Source organism: Artemia franciscana, chromosome 7, assembly GCF_032884065.1.
Source record: "Artemia franciscana chromosome 7, ASM3288406v1, whole genome shotgun sequence".
Classification (NCBI taxonomy): domain Eukaryota; kingdom Metazoa; phylum Arthropoda; class Branchiopoda; order Anostraca; family Artemiidae; genus Artemia; species Artemia franciscana.
Window position 1 is genome coordinate 40428194 of NC_088869.1, and position 25433 is coordinate 40453626.

A 25433-nucleotide genomic window follows, 5' to 3' on the forward strand; every position below is an offset into this window, starting at 1 on the left:
CGCATATGACGTCTGAATTATTTCACACTAATACAAAAGAAGAAAAAAAACTAAAAAAGGTAAAAACTACAAAAAAAACTAAAAAGAAAAACAACTAAAAAAGCTAAAAAACTAAAAAAAAAACTAAAAAAAGGTAAAAAACTAAAAACTAAAAAAAACTGAAAAAACTAAAAAAAGGCAAAAACTAAAAAAAAAACTAAAAACTAATAAAAAAACTAAAAAAGCTAAAAAACTAAAAAAACTAAAAAAACTAAAAAAAGGTAAAAAACAAAAAAAAACTAAAAACTAAAAAAGAAAAAACTAAAAAAAAGGAAAAACTGAAAAATAAGAGAAAAAGAAAACTAAAAAAATATTAATAAATATAAAAAATATAAATATAAATATAATATAAATTAGCAATCAACAAAGCACCGAGACACAAATGACGACCGGAACACAGGGAGTATAAATGACGACCAGGACATAAGTAAAAAAAAAAAAAACTAAAAAAACTAAAAAAATGGTAAAAACTACAAAAAAACTAAAAACTAATAAAAAAAACTAAAAAATCTAAAAATCTAAATAAACTAAAAAAGAAAAAAAAGAAAAAAGGAAAAAAATAAAGGAGAAAAACAAAACTAAAAAACGAATGTATATACAGACCGGGATACAAATGACGACCGGGACACAGGGAATATAAATGACGACCGGGACACAGGGACACAACTACAATGGGGACGCCGGGGGGCACAGGGGGATATAAATGACGACCGGGACACCGGGACACAAGGAATATAAATGACGCCCGGGACACTCAAAGAGAAATCACAGACTGGAACACCGGGACACAAATGACGACCGGGACACAGGGAACATAAATGACGACCGGGACACAGGGACATAACTACAAAGGGGACGCCGGGGTGCACAGGGGGATATATAAATGACGATGGCGACTCAGGGAATGGTCGATTAGCAATCACCATCAACAAAGCTCAAGGGCAATCATTAGAATCATGAGGTATAGATCTGAATACGGATTGTTTTCCCATGGACCATTATATGTTGCATGTTCAAGAGTCGGTAAACCTGAAAATCTATTTATATGCACAGACAATGGGACAGCAAAGAATGTTGTATATTCGCAAGTTTTACGTAGTTAAAAACATATATATATATATATATATATATATATATATATATATATATATATATATATATATATATATATATATATATATATATATATATATATCTATCTATCTATCTATATTCACAGGTGGGACATAGGGACACAACTACAATGGCGCGTAACTAATATGGCGCGTAACGACTTACGCGCGCGGGGGGGCTTGGGGGGGCGCGAAGCGCCCCCACCAACTAGGTGTTGGGGTGGCGCGAAGCGCCACCCCAACAGCTAGTAGTTGATAAAAATATGAATAATCATATTTACTTGCTAAGGAGATTATCTCGTAATGGATCTAAATTTATTAATAAATTAGCACCTATGTCCAATAATCCATCCAGGATGCTTACATTTTATAATTAATGCGCAGTTCATTGTGTCACGACCCCAAACGTGTTTTGTTTTATTCATTGTAAAAGGGAAAAATCCTTATTTCGAAGCCAAAAGTCAAACAGCATTACAAAGATGATCCTCTGTTCGTGTTAATGACCCTAAAAAATTGCGAATCCTTTCAGACTCGTTTACTTATCAGGAACTATCAGATAAGTTCAAGGTTTAAACACTTCTCTGAAGGCTTGTTTAAAAACTTTACGATTTCTGGCAAGATGAGTGGTTTTTAACAAGTCATTGGTTTGAATTTTATAACAGAAGCTATTCAGTGTTCGCCGCGATCAGATGTCTATTAACATGATGTGTTTAAAATCTTTTATCCTAGTTAGCCTAGCAATTTTTATGGACTATATTAAAGCGGATAGCTTACCTGTTATTTCCTGTGGAGGTTAGTCGTCCTTATTAAATCGCCTATAGACTGATTTGACTTAAAAGTAGGCTAGAATGAAGTTTGCCATGGGTGGATATGGTGGTGTATGAGGTAAAGGTCTTGAATCCCGGCTGTTCAGAAGGAGACATGTTAAAAGCAAAAAAGAGACGTTCTTAGATTGTTAATGTTATGTTCATTTAATGGTTTTGGTCGCGTTTTGGAAAATTCCTCCCCAGTTTCCTCCCTAATGGTCTCGTATAGACCAAGTCTATGTAAAAAAACCTAACAATTGACGAAAAATGATTCAACAACAAATAAAAATGGGGGCCATATCAACAAAGAAATATGGCTAGTCGAGGCTTGCTCCACATTGTAAAGTAAGATTTCCATAATTTTTCTGTTTTTTTTTTTTACATGAGGCCGTTAGAGGGCGGCTGAGGGTCAGGGGGAGATCCCTGTGGAGATTTAGCCTCCTTCCAAGATTTTTCTGGCACCCTCTTTCGCATTCCGTTCTTTTTTACCCTTTTTAAAACAAACTCGTCAAGTTGGTGCCCATCTCGAGTCACATTGGCGCCCTTGGTCCGGTGCCCCCCCAGATTTTTTTTATAGATCCACCCCTGCTGAGGATGTATTTTCAAAAATACAAACATAACCATAAAAATGAATACAAAATTAGCAACCAAAGAATGGCTCTTTTATTGTTCTAGCATGTCTCCTTCTGGAGAGCCAATATTCTAGTCTAGACCTTTACTGCGTATGGAACACTGCCTTAAATCATTTTGAGACGGCAAGTCGGCGCGGTAATTCCTTTTTCTGAACCAGCTGCAGTTAAAGGATAGTACGCCAACAAAAAAAAAGATAACGCTTGATATCCCATTCAAAATATAATGGCCACCGAATTCAATTGGCTTTTCCAAACATTATAGTCGCTATTGTATCCCAGCTCCCACCACCTAGTACCTGGATATAGCCCTGGGTTTTTTTTCGATTGGCATTGTTGATGGTGAGGAATAGAATGCATAAAATAATACTAACCAATTTTGGAATCTTGTTCTAAGATTACCGTCATTTCAGCAAAATATAAGAATGGGAAAAGTATGTGCTCGTGTTGGAGATAGTGTAAATGAGAAAATGTGTGCTCCTGTTCGTGTTGGACAGAGCCTGGGGAAGGGCGTAGCCCATTTGCCTAACCCCGAGTTATGGTTGCTGAAGTTCTGGTACTATTTCACGAAACACATTCAGTGTTTGCTGTTCTTTAATATTATGAAACCTAACGATGTAAGTCAGAGATTTAGATAATTATTTTACTTTTGATGTCAGTTTTTCATGGAGGGGGGGGGTAACCAAAAAAGTGCTATTTTGTTCCAACAGTTTATTTTACAAATATTCTGAAGGGTTCATTCGGACATATGCAAGGATGGGTCATGTCTGTCCTCCTGTATGTAGAAATATCAGTTTGAATTGAAAGAAGGAAAATAAAGTGAAATTATCTTATAAATTTTTAAGAAAAGATGACCTTCCATTTGGAGATTAGCCTGTAAAGAGTCACTGAAGGCATTTTGGGTCGTAGATGATGTTTGACATCGGAGCAACTGAGCGTTTGTGCGAAAATTTTCTCGCCATGGTCATTTAAAACCAGTCTCCGATAAATAGCCTGTCTGAATAGTATCTTCAACTGCTTTAGTAGCAAATGTTAAGTTTTCAGGGCCGGCTTTATCTGTCACACCTCGGGTGGTAGTTTTAAACGATAGAATTTAATACCAAAAAGCAAACGGACAAAACTAAATTATTATTTTGATTTGTAAGGTTTCACTGCTTTCCCAAAACTGCAGCCCTATAAGCTCATATGGCAAGTGGTTAAATTCAATTGGAGGAGATCTTCACCCCCTAAATTTTTGCTTTTACTCCCCTTGATTTTGAAAAAAAGAAATTTCTTGGGTGCTTTTTATTGAAAAAGTCATTTTTGGGATTTTCTTTAAAAAAGGCAAAAAAAATTGACGTCCCGTAAATTTTGAAAAATATCCCCCCCTCATATTTTGCTAAATGACGCTACTCAAACTATTTGTCTCATGATAGACTGATGGACCCTTAGAATTTCAATTTATGGCACTTAAACTGAAGAGTGGAAGTAGCGTATAAAATACCCTGTAATAGGAATGCTCGGGGAGCTCTTATCATTTATGCTTTTAGCGACTTTATAATATCAAAATGAATGCATGTTACTGTTAGTTAACATTTTATTTCTTCCGTCTTCACTCTCCATTTTTTTTCTGAAAAGTTAAGGCTATGTCTGTTCATTGGCTGCTGTCGGCATAGAAATAATTCTTTGCAGTAAATCCTTTGTTCATCGTTCTTTGTGCTAACTAGAAAATACACCTGTCCAAGTAAAAAATTTTCAAGTAAGATTTTTTTTTTCCTGTGTCATCATGGGAAATAAGAACTCCTTCCCTGTGAGTCACAAGTTCGAAATATAAATAAGATATTCACCATTCTTCTTTTAATGAATTAAAAAGATTAAGTGTTTCTTACGGATGTAAACAGGGAAGTTGAAGAGCGTGTCCGAAAACTTATTTCACGGAGAATGCTGCATCCGGATGCAGGATTAATTCTTAACACTCAGTCCGAAAGCTGTTTTGTCATTTGTTCTTTGAACCTCAAGAACAGTCGTAATTTCGTTTGCTCAACAGCAACTCAACAGTAGCAGGGGAAGAAACAGAAATCAACCTGGAGATGGAAAACAGCTTCCATGTAGCTCCTGATCACTTTACCACTACTGAAAATTAATGGAAGTACTGGACATTCCTTTGCTCTGTTTGATGGAGGAGAAGATGGGAAACGAAGATATAAGAACTTTTTATGCATCCAGTATATTGTGTCTTCAAGTCTCTCTTTTATCTTTATTAAATAAAAAAAACTAGTTTTTTTAACTGAAAGTAAGGAGCGACATTAAAACTTAAAACGAACAGAAATTACTCCGTATATGAAATGGGTTGTCCCCTCCTCAGTCCCTCGCTCTTTACGCTAAAGTTTGACTCTTTGCCACAATTCTACTTTTTAAAACAATTAAAAACTTTAGCGTAAAGAGCGAGGGACTGCGGAGGGGACAACCCATTTCATATACGGAGTAATTTCTGTTCGTTTTAAGTTTTAATGTCGCTCCTTACTTTCAGTTAAAAAAACTAGTTTTTTTTATTTAATTTCTGAACGTTTTTGAATTAATGCATGTTTGATTTTGGCTCTCCGCACATAAATTATTGAAATGAAATTAGTATATTAATTTTTTTGGCTAAATGGCTTTCTCTTAGTTTTGATCAGACGATTTTGAGAAATAAGGGGTGGGGAAGGAGGCCTAGCTGCCCTCCAATTCTTCGGTTACTTAAAAAAGCTACTAGAACTTTTAATATTCAACGAACGTTTTTATTAGTAAAAAATATACGTAACTTAAGAATTAACTTACATAACAAACTTTTATATTCTTATATTTTTATTATGTGTACGAGGGGGTTTGTACCCTCGTTAATACCTCGCTTTTTACACTAAATTGTAAGTTTTGTCCCAATTCTTTAAGAATGACCCCTGAATCAAAAAGGCCGTAGAATAAATAGTTGAAATTACTAAAAATATTTTAGCATCAAGAGCGAGGTATCTATCTCCTCATAAATACCTCGCTCTTTATGCTAAAGTATTTTTAGAACCCCTCATATGCGTAATAATCTCTGTTCGTTTTAAATTTCAATGCTATTCCTTACTTTCATTTGAAAAAACGTTTTCATGTTTATTTTTTCATTGTTTTTTTTTTTATAGGAATGCTAGAAAATCCTGCGCCCTTTTCATTGAATTTTTCTTCCCCCGTGACATATTCCTCAAAGGAAAGATCCTCCCACAAAGCCCTCTCCCATCAACCTCACCCCCCAAACCAAAAAATCCCCATGAAAACGTCTGTACACTCCCCAATAACCATTACTATATGTAAACACTGGTCAAAGTTTGTAACTTGCAGCCCCTCCCTCAGGGATTGTGGGGGAGTAAGTCATTCCCAAAGACAAAGTTATTATGGTTTTCGACTATGTTGAACAAAATGGCTATCTTGAAATTTTAATCTGTTGACTTTTGGAAAAAAATGAGCATGGGAGGGGGCCTATTTGCCCTCCAATTTTTTGGTCACTTAAAAAGGGCACTAGAACTTTTCATTTCCGTTAGAATGAGCCCTCTCGCGACATCCTAGGACCACTTGGTCGATAAGATGACCCCTGGGAAAAAAAAACAAAAAAAACAAACAAATAAATAAACACGCACCCGTGATTTGTCTTCTGGCAAAAAATACAAAATTCCACATTTTTTAGATAGGAGCTTGAAAGTTTTGCTATAGAGTTCTCTGATATACCGAATGCGATAGTGTGATTTTCGTTAAGATTCTGTGATTTTAAATGGATGTTTCCCCCTTTTTTCCAAAATAGGGCAAATTTTCTCAGGCTCGTAACTTTTGATGACAAAGACTAAATTAATTGAAACTTAATATTTAGAATCAGCGTAAAAATTCGAATGTTTTGATGTATCTTTTAGCATCAAAATTCCGTTTTTTAGAGTTTCGTTTACTATTTAGCCGGGTCGCCCCTTACTGCAGTTCCTTACCACGAAGTGTTTGAAAAGAAAATAATTCGGTATTTCGGGGCTTCTGACATTATTACTCCTTTGCGGAAGTTAGGCTCAAAATTGAAAAAGGACTATATTTTTTCTCTGGGCCCGTTCCACCTCTTAGTTCGTTTATTTTCCCGTTGGTTTTCACCTGTTTTCGCTTTATAGTTGTGTTATCTCTTAGCAGTTCTTTCGTTAGTTGAGTTATGGTTGTGGTATATATGTTTTATCGCTCGTATAGTTGTGTTATTTTCAAATTATACTCCATAATAGAGAGGCTCCGAACACCCAGCATTGTATATTAAGCTCTTAATTTGACATTTTTTTCTAACGTGACCAGATTCGTCCTGCGCCCTTTTCATTGAATTTTTTTCCCCCATGGCATATTTCTCCAAGGAAAGATCCTCCCACATAGCCCCCTCCCTCAACCCTACCCCCAAAACCAAAAAAATCCCCCTGAAAACGTCTGTACACTTTCCAATAGCCATTATTATATGTAAACACTGGTTGAAGTTTGTAACTTGCAACCCCTCCCCCAGGGGCTGTGGGGGAGCAAGTCATCCCCAAAAACATAGTTATTATGATTTTCGACTATGCTAAACAAAATGGCTATCTCAAAATTTTGATCCGTTGACTTTGGGAAAAAAATGAGCGTGGGAGGGGGCCTAGATGCCCTCCAATTTTTTTGGTCACTTAAAAAGGGCACTAGAACTTTTCATTTCCGTTAGAATGAGCCCTCTTGCGACATTCTAGGACCACTTGGTCGATACGATGACCCCTGGGAAAAAAAAAAAAAAAAAAAAAACAAACAAATAAACACGCACCCGTGATTTGTCTTCGGGCAAAAAATGCAAAATTCCACATTTTTGTAGATAGGAGCTTGAAACTTCTACAGTAGGGTTCTCTGATACGCTGAATCTGATGGTGTCATTTTCGTTAAGATCCTACGACTTTTAGGGGGTGTTTCCCCCTATTTTCCTAAATAAGGCAAATTTTCTCAGGCTCGTAACTTTTGATGGCTAAGACTAAACTTGATGAAAACTTATATATTTAAAATCAGCATTAAAATGCGATTCTTTTGATGTAGCTATTGATATCAAAATTCAATTTTTTAGAGTTTTGGTTACTATTGAGCCGGATCGCTCCTTACTACAGTTCGTTACCACGAACTGTTTGATTGTGAAAAAGCCATTGATTTTTGTAGCTTAAAATTTATTGCTATATAATTAAAAATATCCTCTTTTTTTCTTTTTGAATGAACTCTCTTTGGTCAGAAACCAGTCAGAAACTGATTAGCCTAACAGGAACTGAAGAACAAAATTAGGCTGGGTCAATCTTATTCACCTGTTATATACAGGTTAAATACAATTTAATTATCCAAACTAACTTGGGAAAAGGTAAATTGCAAGCTGATCGTAAGCTTTTCAGATCTTGGGTTAAATACATTTAAACTAGTTTAATGTTTTTTGCTAATAGAAAACTAGTGCTCTTGTAGGGTATTGACTAGTGCTGCCAACTCAGAAGTGGTGGCTCTAGGGGTTAATGCATCTTGATGCCACCAATGCAAGGAACTGTGTTGACAGAGGATTTGTTAATTTAAACTGACCAACCAAGAAAGCATAATAAATCATCAATTTCTTTCTTTCTTTTTGTTCTGCGTATGATACACAGTATTAATCTACTTATTTACACTAAATTCCCATGGCTTGATGGCCCATTCACTCTGCTTTGGATATGGATCGCCACTATCTTCCTGAGTTTCTTTTGAGAAACCTCTGATCAATGCTGCAATTCGTAGAATTCTTTCGTAGGGTTTTCTGACATCATAACCCTGCGATAATTACAGATGAAATTCTAGTTCAAACTGAGAATTATGGACGGATGCGAAGTTAATTCTGCATACTTAAGCTTTCCGACACGCTCGAAACTTGAAACCGTTGCAACCATCATATTCGCATACATGCAGGAGCTTAAATAGTTTTTGCAGTTGATATACAAGATAGAACTGTCGTGAAATTTTCGTATGGATTTCAGAAAATTGAAAGACATCAACACAGTTGTATGCCTATAATAAAGACAATGTAAAGACGTTCTCGTCATTATTATGGTATGTTTTCTGCCGAAGCCCCATAAAGAATTTCCAATTCTCATTAGAAAGTATATTTTCACATTTTGTTCATTGTTGGACATGGTATAGCTGATGACCTAAACAATATTATAACAGAGAATACAAATGCAAGCATACGAATTAATGAGGCACTATTACAGTTTTTGTGTCAACGATAAGAATACAACGTTAATACAAAAAAAATCATCCAAAATTAGGGGGCTGGGGGCAAATGTCCCCTGAAATAAAAGCTATGTCGCCCTTCCCCACCCTGTAGTGGTCGAGCGTACATTGTAAAGGTCTTCTCTGGAACCCTTTAATAGTATTAACACTTTAATCGCTTTAACAGTTAATAGCCTTTTTAAACTTTGAAATTATAAATAGGCTATGGCAAACTTGAAGCAGTCTTTGGCCTTAGTCTTTTTTAGTTGGTAGGGAATCGAGATTCATGATTCTAGAAGGACAGGAGGGGGGGACGAAGCTTGTTTTCACCTGCGTTAACTTTTTCCGCTTTTGTTCCTTTCTCATTCCCTGAACGCTTAAATTTGTTGCTATATGACAAATAAAGAAAGATATATTAAATACTCGTGTCTGTTGCTGAATATACTATAAAATGAACTCTATCTTGTATCGATCAACGAATACCAGAACTATATAATAACAGACTTATTGAATCCAATTTTGTTCCACAGTCTAATTAATACTATGTGCTGATTTAAATTTTATGGATTTCCATTTGTAAAAATTTCTTCAAAAGGGAAAACTAACATTTTTAGAATTAACTGCATTTAGGGCTACAATTAAAAAAAAAAAAAAACAGAAATGTAAATCAAATGTATAATCTGTAAAATTATGGAAGCAATAGTAAAATGTTAAAATCATGGAAACAGTAGCAATCACGAAATTTGGGGATGGGTCATACACTTAAACCCTGTGCGTACCTGTCGGACGCTGGTTGGTTTTTCATTTTCTCATTATTTCAGTTTAGTATCTCCACTCCCTTCCTAAATGAAAATTAGACAGACGTATTTATGCGCTTGGCTATCAATGAACAGTTTGGATTCACATTTGAGTATCAAGCACAGGCTTGAAGACACCCCCCCCCTACTTCACAACCCTAGGCCACTGGGCATTCTCTTTTTTTTGTAGCATCTCTTGTGTATTCATCAAGCAGTTCGTGGTTGATGGAGCGTAAGGAGTGACGCGGCTCAATATTAACCGAAAAAACAACAACGGATACATCAAAAGAATCGCCTTATGCTGATTCCAAATATGTAAGATTCAGTATGTTTGTAACAAGTCCAATTCAAAATGTTTTTGTCAGTCAATATTTTAACACAGTTACGGTCTCAACACCGTAACGTCTCCTATGACATTTTCATATTACTTAAACCCCTGAAAGGAACAGAGACCCAAGGAAAGCAAATGGACCTAATGGTACAACCCACGGGCCAATAACTGCCTTTCGAGGCTACTCCTAATCCAACTTCTTACCGTAAATCAAGAAGTCACAGAACTTCCTATTGAATATCGGCTTTGTGCAAGCCTGGGCCCCATTTAGTCACTTGGTTAACAGTACTTGGCGATTCATCAAACAGTTCGTGGTAACGAACTGTAGTACGGAGCGACCCGGCTCAATAGTAACCGAAACTCTAAAAAATGGAAAGTACATTATGTAGTCGTGCCAAGCCTCCCTCGCCAGATTATGCCAGCAGACTGCCGTTTTTGGCTGTTTGCTTGTATCTTCGTAACTTTTAGCTTTTTTTTCTTCGTCTTTTCTTTTCTTATTTTTCTCTATTTTGTTTTTCTCCTTTTCTTTCTTGCTTCTTATTTTCTTTTTCTTCCTTTTTCTTTTTGTCAACCCCGATATATAATCAGTACTGGTGATTTGAAAAGAGGTCGATAACATAAGTAAACCTAGTCGAGGAAACAAAAGAAAAGTAAAACACTTGCAATGGAAATAATGCTTTAAACTGCGACCTAATTTGCATCTTATGGATAGTTTTGCGTGTCACCAGCAAGATTTTTCTTTGTTGAGATCGTGACCAGCGAAGACTAAAGTACAAGAACTTTTTCTCAAGTAACATGTTTGTTAATGCTACAATATTGGAAAATTGGAAACAGACAAGGACAAATTACTACTACTACTACTAATAATTCACCGCAGCACCAAGCCGCCTGAGGCTATGCTCGCTCTTCCTCCAACTCAATTTTCCTCTCCAACTCAACTCAGCCTCCCTTTTTACACCTTCCCAGGAAGTTCCCATTTCCTTTAAATCTTTATTTATGACATTCTCCCACCCCAGACGAGGACGACCGGCTTTCCATTTAGCCCTAGACAGTTAGCCCGAAAAGGACAATCTTCGCCAATCTGTCATCCTTCATCCGCAGAATGTGGCCTAGCCATCTCAACCTTTCTTTCATTATAGCTCTAGAAAGTGGGATTAAACCAGATTTTTCCTATTTCAACAAATCCTTACGGTCGTCGAGATTTGACTCCTCTGAGCACATTAAATTTACACTTCGTTAGATTTTGATCTCTGTTTTACAAAGAAGATTTTTGAATTGGCAAGCAGCCCATTTTTTAATAATTCCTTTGGTTTTGTTCTGTCAAGCGTCATTAAGATTTCAAAATTATTTTCTGAAATTTAGGAAAAGGCCTAGAAAATTTAGAAACCTAAATCGAGGTATTCTGTCAAAACTTAGATATTCACTAGGAAATGGAATCAGGATTTGCTGGATTCACCAAAAATAAAGAAGTAAGTGAATAATAAAAAAATAACAATAGAAATCTGGACGTTCCTATGAAAAAACGAACTTTTAACAGTAGTATTTTTGCACAGTAAGTCATATAGATTCATGCTTTATTTTGGGAAGTTATTTTAAGGGTTAATCTCTCAAGAGCCTGATTTTACCGCTGTATTTTCTTTTATTCTGTATTTCACTGTGTCGCTTGCGATTTCAATTCAGGCACTGATCTTTCTTATTTGTGTATTCTAGGTTCAGCTTTAGTCAAAGAGGTTCGACTTACGGGATGTAGCAAATATCCGTGCCTTTTGAAGAAAGGAAAAAAGTTCACACTTGAATATGATTTTGAAGGAGGTAAAATATTTGCCATATGGGTTAAGCTCCTTTCAAATTTATTTATTAATTTAATAGCATTAAAATTAATAGCAATCAAAATTTAACAGCATGTATTGAAAATATGTATTTATTTTAATTATTATGTGTTAATTCTTCTTTGTTGCTTTGGAGTCTTACTCTTTACTATGCCAGCCTAGTATTTAGATAACTTCGAAGACCACACTGCCTTTCCATGACGAAAATAAAACAGTTCAAAATAGAGATGATACCTTTTTATTGAGAGTGAATAGATATAAAATTATTTAACTGGATGTTTCGAACACATATACAGTGTTCATCATCAGCAGTAAAAAAAGCTGATGATGAACACTGTATATGTGTTCGAAATATCCAGTTAAATAATTTTATATCTATTCACTCTCAATAAAAGGGTATCATCCCTATTTTGAACTGTTTTACTTTAGCCTAGTATTTACTTATTATAAAAGAATTAAAAACAGCAAGATAATAAATAAATAAAACCATATGAAGGTAAGACCTAACGTAGAAACTTAAAGAAGTTACCCTACTTCCCCACATTTTATTGTCGCCAACTTCTCCAGTGAACGTTTCATTCTAATTCTTTCTCGTCGCACAACATTGATGTGCAGCCTATAATATGCTCACTGTGAACAAATGAAACACACTCAGAAATTCAGTTAAAAACATTTTTTTTACATGAAAGTAACAAGGAACACTAAAACTCTGAACAGGCAGAAATTATCCTAGATATGCACAGGATTGCAGTCCTTCTAAGCCCTCTCTTATGATAGCGTTTAAGTTCGGTTTAATAAAACTTATTTTAACCCAAGCTAAATTATAAGCTGAAAGCTTTTTCACAGTCAGCCCCCTCCAGTTATTTTAAGGATGCATATTTTTTCAGGAGTAAATGTGTCAAACAAAGGTTTTAGAAGATTGTGTAATGATAAGTTTTTTTTTGCCTTTTTGTAGCGTAGGACAGAATTTTGGGTCAAAATGGGCCAAAATATGACAAGACCCAACGTATTGAGGTAGTCATTCAGCTTGAGACGCCCAAAAGCCTTAACATATCTATATAGGAAGAGCACGCTCCCACCCAGCTACCAGTTCTGTTTGGAGCATAATTTATTATCATACTTTGCTGTTTAAAAAATATTAACTTATGCCTTACTGAAAGTACATTTGAATAGTAAAAATAAGATTTTGGAAGTCATTATTGTCTTATTCAGCTATTGTTTTTAAAAAGTTTTACCAATTAAATGAAGTTTACCAATTCATAGTTAGAATAGCACATAAAATCCCAGTTATGTCTTTTCGGAGTATTGTGTCAGATTAATCCTCTGCGAGGGAGGAAGATATTAAAACTCTTATATTCAGCACATTTACCAGAGAAGGCGTTGGATCGCAACCACGTGTTGTGGGAAGTAAGAGTGGGGCTCGTCGTCGTATCTTTTAAATGTGATCTCACCTGATCCAACTTCTGGAAGGAGAGGAAATAAAACTTGGCCAAAAGTTACAGTTATGCTTTAGAGTTTTCCCGCTCGATCCCACTTTTGTGAGGGAAACACTAGATTGTTGCCAACCATATTTTAGCTAAATGCAGTAAGGATTACAAACAAGGGTTTTAATTGTGTCTTTTTGGGGGGTCAGATTTCATGCTGATAGCCCATAGAGCTGTTGCCAGTAAATGCAAGTACCAAATGAGCTTTTAAGTTTTGTTTCATTTTTTGGTTAAGTTAGGATGTGCCTTCGCCACAGCTTAGATACCAATATACTGGTATCTTTGTGCATACAGATATCCAAGTGGATCCAAAGTGGAACTTTGTGCATACAGATATCCATAAAATGATGTCAGCAAAGAATAGTTAGAACTGGTAAGAATGGAGACTCGTTCTAGATTCGGACAACCCTGAGTGCCATCTAATATTTAGGATTTTTTGCGAACATCGTAACTCTTTTGAGGTTGGAAACACCTCATGTGGTATAATATGGGTGTAAACCCATTCTTGATTTTTTTTTTTTAACTCAGTTAATTTTCAAGATAGTGAAAATTCTCTGATATGCAATTTTACTTTAAAAGTTTTCTTTTTGCATGTCTCAAATCAAAGTTTAGAGATATTAAATGTTTTAATATCTCTGCTCACCCTACTTCAGGCACACTGGATTTTGATATAAAACTATTCTTGAAAGTAAAATAGTTCTGGCTAACTGATATTAAAAAAAAGAATTAGTTTTAATTTTATGGAAAAGCAGAGTAATACCCTCGATTGTCCATTTCGCTTTGAAACTTTCTACATTTTTAATGAAGTCGCCCGACACTGCCGTAATAGTTACAAAAGAGTTTTATTTTTCCTAGCCTCTCATGTTAAATCTAAAAAGATCGAAAGCTTACCAGTATCCCATACTATTTGGTCAGTTTATATTATTACTTTGTGGACATAAAGTTCTTTCTGGAGTCGTCTAATTCCATAGGAGAACGAAACAGAGACATAATCGAAAGTGTTACCTCACAATTATGATCTATGGGTCGCAGTGATTCATCACCCACAGTTTTGCACAAACATTTTTTAGTTAGCCTTCTAATTTCGTGAAACTTAGGAATTACGGATTTCTCAGAGAACAAACTTTATTTTCTGTTTTTAAACGTGGTTTTGCGAGGAATAAAAATATAAGTCTAGTCAGGTTCTCTCTTGCAATCAGGATTTCTTTCTTAATGATTTTTCTGAGTTTTGTTGTTGAGATCTTGGTGTATTTTGCCAAAAAAAAGTAAGCAAGTATATACTACGAAGGAAAAATTATAGTTGAAATTTGCATCAACTTATTCAATGTTAGTGTTTTGGATTATAAAAAAAAGTTTAGGAAGGTCTTTATAGCATGGTTTGTATTATGTAATTTTTGCATGACAAGAATCAGTTCCAGTCCCCATTACCTTAGCTGTTACCGTTATTTCACGAAACTGGTGTAAGGCTTATAACGTTTTTCTTAATATATCAGGGGTAATTTCTTATTCTTTTTTCAGGAGAAGATTCAAGTACAATAACGAATTCTGTATATGGTATAATTAACCGAGTATCTTTGCCTTTTATTGGAGTGAATGGTGCTCCAGCCTGCCAAAAAACAACACCAATTGATCTCAGAACTGGTGCAAGAGCAATTAATGTGCCATCATGTCCTATCTTCTCTGGTCAGGCATACACATATTCCAATACTTTCCCAATTCTCTCAATTTATCCTACAGTAAGTAATTTTTTTGACAATCTTTTGTTATGTCTCAAGTCTAGTTTATCAGTGAAGCTTTCTGCACTATACTTATTGAAAATCCATTTTGGGCCTACTCACAGTTCATGTATTTCACAATTTTTCTTTCCCACCATGAATCTGAAATTTGGAAGAAGGTGGAATTCTCTCATACGAATAAAGTTTTGTAATCTAAGAATAATAATTTAGAGACAATGAACATATAAAAGAATTCCACTTGCCTATGTTTTGATATAACCATGGACATGTCTTCGTCATTGCTGTGCTAATCATAGAAGTAAGCAGTTGTTAAGCTGGAGCTACATACATCAATGCTGTACTATTAGCAAATAGCGGTGTAGTGATCTTGGTCCCAGAAGGTACAAGATTGACTAAATCCTTAATTCTAAAAGCAGTTGTAACAGCATAAGGTAGATCATTAATAAAAACAAAAAAAAAATAGTAGGACTTACTACAGAGCTCTAGGGGACCCCATATTAAGCAAAACTTTCACTTCTACTGCTAACAACTCACCGCAGCACCAAGCAGCTTGAGGTCAACACAGCTACGACGCTCCTTCTCCATCCCAATCTATTCAAAGCCTCCTTCTTTACACCCTCCCAGGAAGTTCCCATTTCCTTTAAATCTTTCTTTATGACATCCTCCCATCCCAACTGAGGATGACATGCTCTCCGTTTAGCCCAAGACAGTTGGCCGAAAAGGACAATCTTTGGCAATTTGTCATCTTTCATCCGCAAAACGTGCCCTAGCCATCTCAACCTTTCTCTTATTATAGCCCTAGAAAGCGGGATTGAATCACACTTTTCGTACAGCCTAATGTTTGAAATACGCTTAGTCAGCTTTAGGTGAAGATAATACTCTTTGTTTTGAAAATAATGAAGAAGCAAATTTATGTATGATAAGGTCATCTTTGTGGTTCCTCCAAAAATCAAAATGATTTGAATGCAATAGTTTATGGAGTTCCAAACGATCATATAAATTATAATTCAGTTTTCTAGAAAACGAGAGTTAACATTAAAATTGAAATAGGTCGATGGTCTCCAATATCATTCTTATTACCACCCTTAAATTAGGAGCTGCTATATCTTAGCAATTTTAATTTATATCTGTAAGCAAACGCATTTTTTAACTCGAGAAGATTAAGCGAATCACTACCGGCCTATGTACTTTTCATCCCAAAAACAGCCATTCGTACTTAATCACGCATGACGGGTTTCACATAGGCTTAAATTGAAACATCAATTGGAGTCCCCGTAAAAGACGCCAAAATAGGGTCACCATCAGAAGGTACAAAACGCGATTAAAAAATTGGATCAATAATAGTAATTTGTTGAGAAAGAGCATCATATTTGCTCTATTAGATGACAAACCGTTCTGCATCAGTACTTCATCGAATAAGACAATCTACTGTTGATATTACACTTTTATTTACCGTCTATGTGTTTGCAGACTTATCAAAAGCTTTTTTGAATCTGTTACCAAAATATTTTTTTTTCCCATTTATCAAAAGTTTTTTTAGGGCGCTTCTGTAATTTTTATAAACTATTGAAAAAATTGGGTTATTTTTATTATTTAAGAAATTCCTAAAAAGTGGCTTCTTAGGTTTCTTTTTCCTTCTTCGTATAAGAACCATCATACATGTCTCAATCAGTGTTGAAATCAGCATGTCACAAAATCATTAAAAATGCATATTTATATCGTCTCTAAGATCCATCAAATATATTCAAATCAACTTCCACAGCTCTCTGCTTGAAACTTTCAAGGTTATTCTAGTTAATCACTGGTATTGGACTCTTTGGTATTCTTGGTACTGGCTTTGGGGGAATACAAACCTCAAATTTTGTCAGAATCCCAAAAAGGTCAGGTACATCTATAATATGTTCACATCTCTTTGATATGAAATATTCAAATTTGAAAACAAAATATTGTCAGTAAGCTTCGATGCCGATATGGTGACCGGTGTGCATGTATTAATAGCAAGAAATAAGCCATAGACATGCAAAGTTGCAGAACACCCAAAGAAACGCTTGCATCAAGCTCATTTAGGTCAATATTAAAGTACCAGCGCATCATAAATGAATGTGAACCGTTTGGTAATTACTCAAGCAGTGTATCCAGAAGATCCTTGAAAATGGGTATAGAGCTAGATGGCGACCTATTCAATATAACTACCAATACATCTTTCGGTTTCTGCGTTTCAATTAAGTCTCAGAAAACAAAATTTTCTGATGAAATCCTGAAATTCAAAAGCATTTGAATGGTTTCTTATTTCCAGCTCTTTTTGAGTTGAAGCTCTGATTAAGAAAGAAAAAAATACTAAGATTAGCATTGAATCAAAAACCCTCTACTAACCTTTACGAGAGGAAACTTTACACTGTCTGAAGAACGAACCATGGCTTATAACTAAAATTTAAAAACGCGTTAAAATAGCTGTCTAGTAAGAAAAAATTTTCATTTGTGGCTAATTTAGTAATGGCAACAATTATTTCGATTGGTCCTAATAATAAATACAATTTTGAAAACGAATTAACCAAAAATTCCAGAAATCGCCGGCAACTCTCGGGAAATGGTGTTGGATCAAAAGACAAAGTGCATCATTGGATTTGCCATTGTCAAAGACCCCCATATAAGGAACTTATATCTCCCCTTTATTTTCTTCACTGCTTGTAGTGAACTGGAACATCATAGAGAGCCTGTTTAAGGCCCATTTGAAAGGAAGTTGCTATATATAGTGCCTTTTGTAATTAACAAAGAAAATTCTGCAATAAAATACAATTTGACAAAAGTAACTACATCTTCATAAACAAGATAGTAAACACACTTGTACTTTGAAAAGTTGCTTCTCTGGGATATGTGGTCATATTTGAGTGACTCTGCTGCCTGACCGGCTTTGATAATTAAAAGGGCGACATATGCCATTTCGGTCGAAAATGAGCTATTTATTTGTCGCGGGTAAATTCAGCACAAGAAATCGAATGGAGCAGTCAGAATTGTCCTATCACTTTATCGTTACAAAGATAAAAAGAGACATACGCCACTAAATGGCTTGTGTCTCGTTTTTATCAGGTATTGTTGCAATTCAGAAAACAGAAAAGGATTATTTTATGGAACTGCACCATGGGGACCTGACATTTGTTTCCTTTTTTGTCAAGGAAAAAGGAGACATACGCCATAAAATGGGATAACTTGGGATAATAATTTGGAATTCGCTCAGGATACTTGAATTCAGTTTATGCCACTGAAAATAGATGATGTTTAAAATATATTCCCTTTATCTCCATTAGCCTCATCCTTCAGAGCTTTCACAGTCAAATTTTTTTTTCCCGTTCTTTGGTTCTCCTGAAAAGTTACAGCCGTGGTTCTCTAGGGTACACTCTTTAGGTTCTCTAAGGTTTAGGTTTAGGGTTCTCTAGTGGTTCTCTAAGAAAATACCGAAGGCCTTATCCTGTGTGTAATATTAAATAGCAATGTAGATAGGATTAAGTTAGCAAGCGCAATTGTACTTAAAAATTGACGATGTCTGGAAGGTGGGCCTCGTTTGGCATCGGTCATTTGCAAGGGCCCGAGCTGCTTACGATCTTGCCCGAGCGAAGCAAGGAGTTCCAAATATATTCATATATCTATATAAAATATATATTGATACATTTCTTTTGTTCACAGACTGACGTAACGGTCCAATACGGTGCAGTTGACGGGAGAGGAGAGAAGATTGCATGTTTCATAATCCCAGCAAGAATAGCTTGATTCATCTGACGAATAGAATAAACTCCCACATTGTATATAGTGTAGATTAAGGATGGAAGATTGCGTGTATCACACTTTGTTTTAGATAGTAGTTCCAAGCCAGATATAATATTGAACTTGTGATATTTAAAGAACCTTTTATAGAACGTATTGTAAATAAGAATTATTTTTGGATAAAACTTGTACGCATTATTCTGGTGAAGATTTGGTTAATATTACTTAATAATCTTGTGTTTGCGTGGGAGCTGCACATATTTTTTGTCCTGTGAACTAATTTTTCCAAGCTCTGTCGCCAATTTCGGTCTAACTTCGGCGGTTTTCGTGGAAATGTGGAGCTCAAGTCGGATTGATGAGCGAGATATTACTTTCTTGGGGGGGGGGGTGTCTTGCTTCTGCAAAAAAGAATAGTTTTTACTTGCTTGTTCACGAGCACGACCCTACTATGTGTGAGCTGAAGCGGAATTTCATAGTCTACATCAGGTAAGTCTATATGAATTGATGAATGATGGACTGACGAATAAATGTCATATTTTGCAAGACTGACTTGCCTGGGACCAAAAGAATAGTTTCCACCTATGAGTAAGCCTGAACCTGCACTGTTTGGGCTGAATTGGAGCACTATAGTCTATATCGAATATCAGACCCGATACTGTCAAATAGAGATCAATCCACAGTATGATCGCTGGCCGAGCTGAAGTAATTTCATAATCATTGAATTCCGAGTAAACTGAAATAGAATTATTATCGCAAGATCCAAGACATTCTTAAGATCGGCCATCGAAAACGGATATAATATATATGTTAAGCAGATCAGCTTTTCAATGCTCACAATAATGCATGTTTAAAATATTTCTCAGTTTTATCAGATTAATTTACATTTTTGCCATTTTATTAGACTTCTGGACGAACCCCTGAAGATATTTTCTTTGTTGGTGAACCATTGTACATGTAAGCAAACTATCATTTTCTATCCTAGATTACACCAAGTTTCTTTTGGTTCTCCCTAAACTTTAAAAATATCACGATTTTCTATAATCTCCCATGAGTAATAATTAGGTAAAAATTTCGTAATAGTCCTATCAAAATACGGTTTTGACCCATCATTTGAGCAACAGAAATTTTTTTGCCACCAAAATGTGAAATAAAAATCGTCCGACAAAAAATTAAATTCGGCTACGCAGAAAACCACTATTTTCAGGGAAAGAGATGAGGGAAATCTCGAATTTAAATCTCTGCGATATTTTCTGAATTGAAAGGTCGTTTCCTGTTAATTGAAGTCCAGGAAGACCGAAAACGACATCGGAATTAGGAAATTCCATCGCTTAGCATCCCATTTGTACCCTAGGTGAGTTCAGAAGGGGTAAAAATATCATTTTTCACATTATAATAATACTAGCTGTTGGGGTAGCGCTTCGCGCCACCCCAACACCTAGTTGGTGGGGGCACTTTGCGCCCTCCAAGCCCCCCCGCGCGCGTAAGTCGTTACGCGCCATATTAGTTACGCGCCATTGTAGTTGTGTCCCTGTGTCCCACCTGTGAATATATATTATATATATATATATATATATATATATATATATATATATATATATATATATATATATATATATATATATATATATATATATATGTTTTTAACTACGTAAAACTTGCGAATATACAACATTCTTAGCTGTCCCATTGTCTGTGCATATAAATAGATTGTCAGGTTTACCGACTCTTGAACATGAAACATATAATTGTCCATGGGAAAAACAATCCGTATTCAGATCTATACTTCATGATTCTAATGATTGCCCTTGAGCTTTGTTGATGGTGATTGCTAATCGAACATTCCCTGTGTCGCCGTCGTCATTTATATATCCCCCTGTGCCCCCCGGCGTCCCCGTTGTATTTGTGTCCCTGTGTCCCGGTCATCATTTATATTCTTCATTTGTGTCCCGGTGTCCCGGTCTGTATATGCATTCGTTTTTGAATTGATCTTTTTTTTTAGTTTTTAGTTTTTTACCTTTTTTTTAGTTTTTTTAGTTATACCTCATGATTCTAATGATTGCCCTTGAGCTTTGTTGATGGTGATTGCTAATCGAACATTCCCTGTGTCCCCGTCATTTATATATTCCCCTGTGCCCCCCGGCGTCCCCGTTGTAGTTGTGTCCCTGTGTCCCGGTCGTCATTTATATTCCCTGTGTCCCGGTCGTCATTTGTGTCCCGGTATCCCGGTCTGTATATACATTCGTTTTTGAATTGGTATATGATGAAATAAATTTTTGTGTTTTTCCCCTTTTTTTCTTTTTAGTTTTTTTTTGGTTTTTACCTTTTTTTTAGTTTTTTTAGTTCTTTTTTCTTTTTAGTTTTTTTTTGGAGTTTTTACCTTTTTAGCTATTTTTATTTTTATTTTTGTTTTTCTCCTTTATTTTTCAGTTTTTTTCCTTTTTTATTTTTTCCTCGGCACGCTTTCTTTTCTTACTTTCTCTATCAGCCGCAAGTTTTTTGACATAGAAGCTTTGAGCAGCTTCCTCGGCTGTTGCCATTGTAGGTTCTTCAGTCATTTTACAATTAAACATTTTTCCGTCCACGATCTTCTTACAATTAAAAATTTGTCTTTTGAGCAGCTTCCTCGGCTGTTGCCATTGTAGGTTCTTCAGTCATTTTACAATTGAACATTTTTCCGTCCACGATCTTCTTACAATTAAAAATTTGTCTTTGAACGATTTTCTTAAATACCTTTAATGACATCATCGTCATAACAAACATGACGACAACTAACTTCATGACGACATGATGACATGGCGTCACTCGACAGACCCACAGACAACTTATTTTTATATATATAGATAACTAGCTGTTGGGGTGGCGCTTCGCGCCACCCCAACACCTAGTTGGTGGGGGCGCTTCGCGTCCCCCGCGAAGTTTTTTAACTACGTAAAACTTGCGAATATACAACATTCTTCGCGGTCCCATTGTCTGTGCATATAAATAGATTGTCAGGTTTACCGACTCTTGAATATGCAACATATAATTGTCCATGGGAAAACAATCCGTATTCAGATCTATACCTCATGATTTCAATGATTGCCCTTGAGCTTTGTTGATGGTGATTGCTAATCGACCATTCCTGTGTCGCCATCGTCATTTATATATCCCCCTGTGCCCCCCGGCATCCACGTTGTAGTTGTGTCCCTGTCGTCATTTATATTCCTTGTGTCCCGGTCGTCATTTGTGTCCCGGTGTCCCGGTTTGTATATACATTCGTTTTTCTATATATCTATCTTCTATCTATATAAAAATAAGTTGTCTGTGTGTGTGTATGTGTGTGTGTCTTTCGAGTGACGTCATGTTTGTGTGTCGACTGACGTCATATTTTCGACTGACGAAATTACAGACCGGGACATCGGGACACAAATGACGACCGGGACACCGGCTCATAGGGAATATTAATGACGACCGGGACACAAGGAATGTTCGATTAGCAATCACCATCAACAAAGCACCGGGACACAAATGACGACCAGGACACAGGGAGTATAAATGACGACCAGGACATAAGTAAAAAAAAAACTAAAAAAAGGTAAAAACTACAAAAAAAAACTAAAAAGAAAAAACTAAAAACTAATAAAAAAACTAAAAAAGCTAAAAAACAAAAAAACTAAAAAAGAAAAAAAAATAAAAAAAGGAAAAAAATGAAAAATAAAGGAGAAAAACAAAACTAAAAAAAAATTAAAATAAAAAAAAAAACTAAAAAGAAAAAAAAGGGGAAAATACAAAAATGTATTTCATCATATACCATTTCAAAAACGAATGTATATACAGACCGGGATACAAATGACGACCAGGACACAGGGACACAACTACAACGGTGACGCCGGGGGGCACAGGGGGATATATAAATGACGACGGGGACACAGGGAATGTTCGATTAGCAATCACCATCAACAAAGCTCAAGGGCAATCATTAGAATCATGAGGTATAACTAAAAAAACTAAAAAAAGGTAAAAAACTAAAAACTAAAAAAAAGACCAATTCAAAAACGAATGTATATACAGACCGGGACACCGGGACACAAATGAAGACCGGGACACCGGGACACAAGGAATATAAATGACGACCGGGACACTCAAAGAGAAATCACAGACTGGGACACCGGGACACAAATGACGACCGGGACACAGGGAATATAAATGACGACCGGGACACAGGGACACAACTACAACGGGGACGCCGGGGGGCACAGGGGGATATATAAATGACGAATATACAACATTCTTTGCTGTCCCATTGTCTGTCCATATAAATAGATTGTCAGGTTTACCAACTCTTGAACATGCAACATAATAATTGTCCATGGGAAAACAATCCGTATTCAGATCTATACCACATTTTTCTAACGATTGCCCTTGAGCTTTGTTGATAGTGATTGCTAATCGAACATTCCCTGTGTCCCCGTCGTCATTTATATATCCCCCTGTGCCGCCGGCGTCCCCGTTGTAGTTGTGTCCCTGTGTCCTGGTCGTCATTTATATTCCCTGTGTCCCGGTCGTCATTTGTGTCCCGGTATCCCAGTCTGTAACCTCTCTGAGTGTCCCGGTCGTCATTTATATTCCCTCTGTCCCGGTGTCCCGGTCGTCATTTGTGTCCCGGTTTCCCGGTCTGTAATTTCTCTTTGAGTGTCCCGGTCGTCATTTATATTCCCTGTGTCCCGGTCGTCATTTGTGTCCCGGTGTCCCGGTCTGTAGTGTCATCTTATAATAACGTCATATACAAAGCCTAATATACTTATAATGACGTCAAATGCAAACCCACAAAGAAACAAACATGCATATATACAACTTATTTTTATATATATAGATACAGTTTCTTCATTAGTTTTTTTTTCTTTTTTAGTTTTTTCTTTTTTTAGTTTCTTCTTTTTATTGATTTGTTTTCTTCAATTTGTCAATGTTCATTCTAACATTGACACTTGGAAAAATCTTTACGTGCCAAGCATGCTAAAGCTCCAACAATTTATATTAAACCTCAAAATTTGGGGTATATGTTTTAAGGTTTTCGAATTACTTGTCAAAATATATTGAAATATTTGTGCAATTCCCAGTTTTTTTAGTTTTTTCCTTTTTTAGTTTTTTGGCTTTTTTAGTTTTTTTTTTCTTTTTAGTTTTTTATCTTTTTTATTTTTCTACGTTTTTTCTTTTTAGGTTTTTTCTTTTTTTTATTTTTTTTTTTAGTTTTCTTTTTGGTTTTTTACCATTTTTCTTTTTTCGAATTACTTTAATCTATTGTCAAAATATTTCGAAATATTTATGCAATTTCCAGTTTTTACATGCTAGTTTATTTTCTTTTATATATATAGAAGATATAATCTGGCGTAACAGACAAAGTGTAACAGACATAACAGACAGACAACTTATTTTTATATATATAGATATCTTATTGAAATTGGCGTACAAAGCGATGGAATTTTCAAATTTTTATGTCATTTTCGGTCCTCCCTGACTTGAATTAATAGAAAACGACTATTCAATCTAGAAAATATTACAAATCTAAATTGAAGATTCGCCATCTTTTCCGCCTCTTTTCCCTGAATAAAAGGGTTATTTCTGAACGATGGGTTTTGAGTGCATTATTAAGTTAATTTTTCCTAATTATGTGAAATAGTGTTTATTTCACAGAATCGACTAAACTGTTGCTTTAGCTTGTTTAAAAGAAGTATTTTGTTCGAAATTATTTATTTTGACTTAGCATGAATTCTTGGGGTTTGAGGAGAAGCAGCCCTCCTCTTATACGAATAATTTCTGCTTTTTGTAGATTTTAATGTTGCTCCTTCCTCTCAGTTCAAAAAAATTAATGTTAATTAAAATTAAAGATATTCCGCTGTGACGATTCAAAAACATTCCAAAAGAGACATTTTGTCTTTCTATTTATTTTTGTTTTAGTTGATTGACGCTGCATAAGTGTGATCCAGAACAATCATCTTTTCTGTTTTCTCCCAAGTTATCCTGTAATCCATTGTTATTAACTCCAACACCCAGTAAAGAATGAACCACTATACGCCATCATATATTCGAACAGTTATCCGTGAGAAAGAAATGGAAAAGAGAGCAATGTTGACATCCAGTTTTAACTTGAGGAGGGGCAGAAATGGGCCTCTTATTTTAATAAGATGGGCAAGAGATGGGCCTCTTATATATCTATTTCTTTAATAGAAAAAATTAAATGAAGATGACGTTTCAAGCATTAATCACGATCGTTCTATTTTGGTTTCTGACGCATGAAGCACCTAAAGTTAGGTTTGTTACAGTACAAGCCAACTTGTCCACATATTGAGATTTTGTTGACACTGGAATCGCAAAATAAATTTCACACAGTTTCAGAAGCCTTAAGAATAAGCAAAGTCAATGCAACTCTTAAAAGAATTTAACTAGAGCGACCAAAAAAACTTACAGCTAAACCAGAACAATACAACAGTATTCAACACACCATCCGCTGGGATATGCAAGCTATATACGAGATAAAAAAGCTAATTGGCATTAAAATACTTTTCAAGAAGAGAGGCAATTTAAATAGTCAGGATAAAAAGGAAGGTCTCCAAAAAGATCTTTCAGCAGTTGACAATCAAGCAGGTGACATAGAGGATGACGAAAGTTCAATATCCGGCATCAGTAAATCT

The 25433-nt window shown here is 35.6% G+C and overlaps 1 protein-coding gene across 1 annotated transcript; it reads left to right on the forward strand.

Annotated features, from left to right (window-relative positions):
* Nucleotides 1–1781: 1781 nt before the first annotated feature.
* On the forward strand, nucleotides 1782–18950 carry LOC136029290 (NPC intracellular cholesterol transporter 2 homolog a-like). Its single transcript, XM_065707547.1, has 4 exons — nucleotides 1782–1943; nucleotides 11668–11769; nucleotides 14789–15006; nucleotides 18688–18950. Exons 1-4 carry the CDS (start codon nucleotides 1841–1843, stop codon nucleotides 18769–18771), a joined length of 507 nt encoding a protein of 168 aa, XP_065563619.1. The 5' UTR covers nucleotides 1782–1840; the 3' UTR covers nucleotides 18772–18950.
* The last annotated feature ends 6483 nt before the right edge of the window (nucleotides 18951–25433 follow it).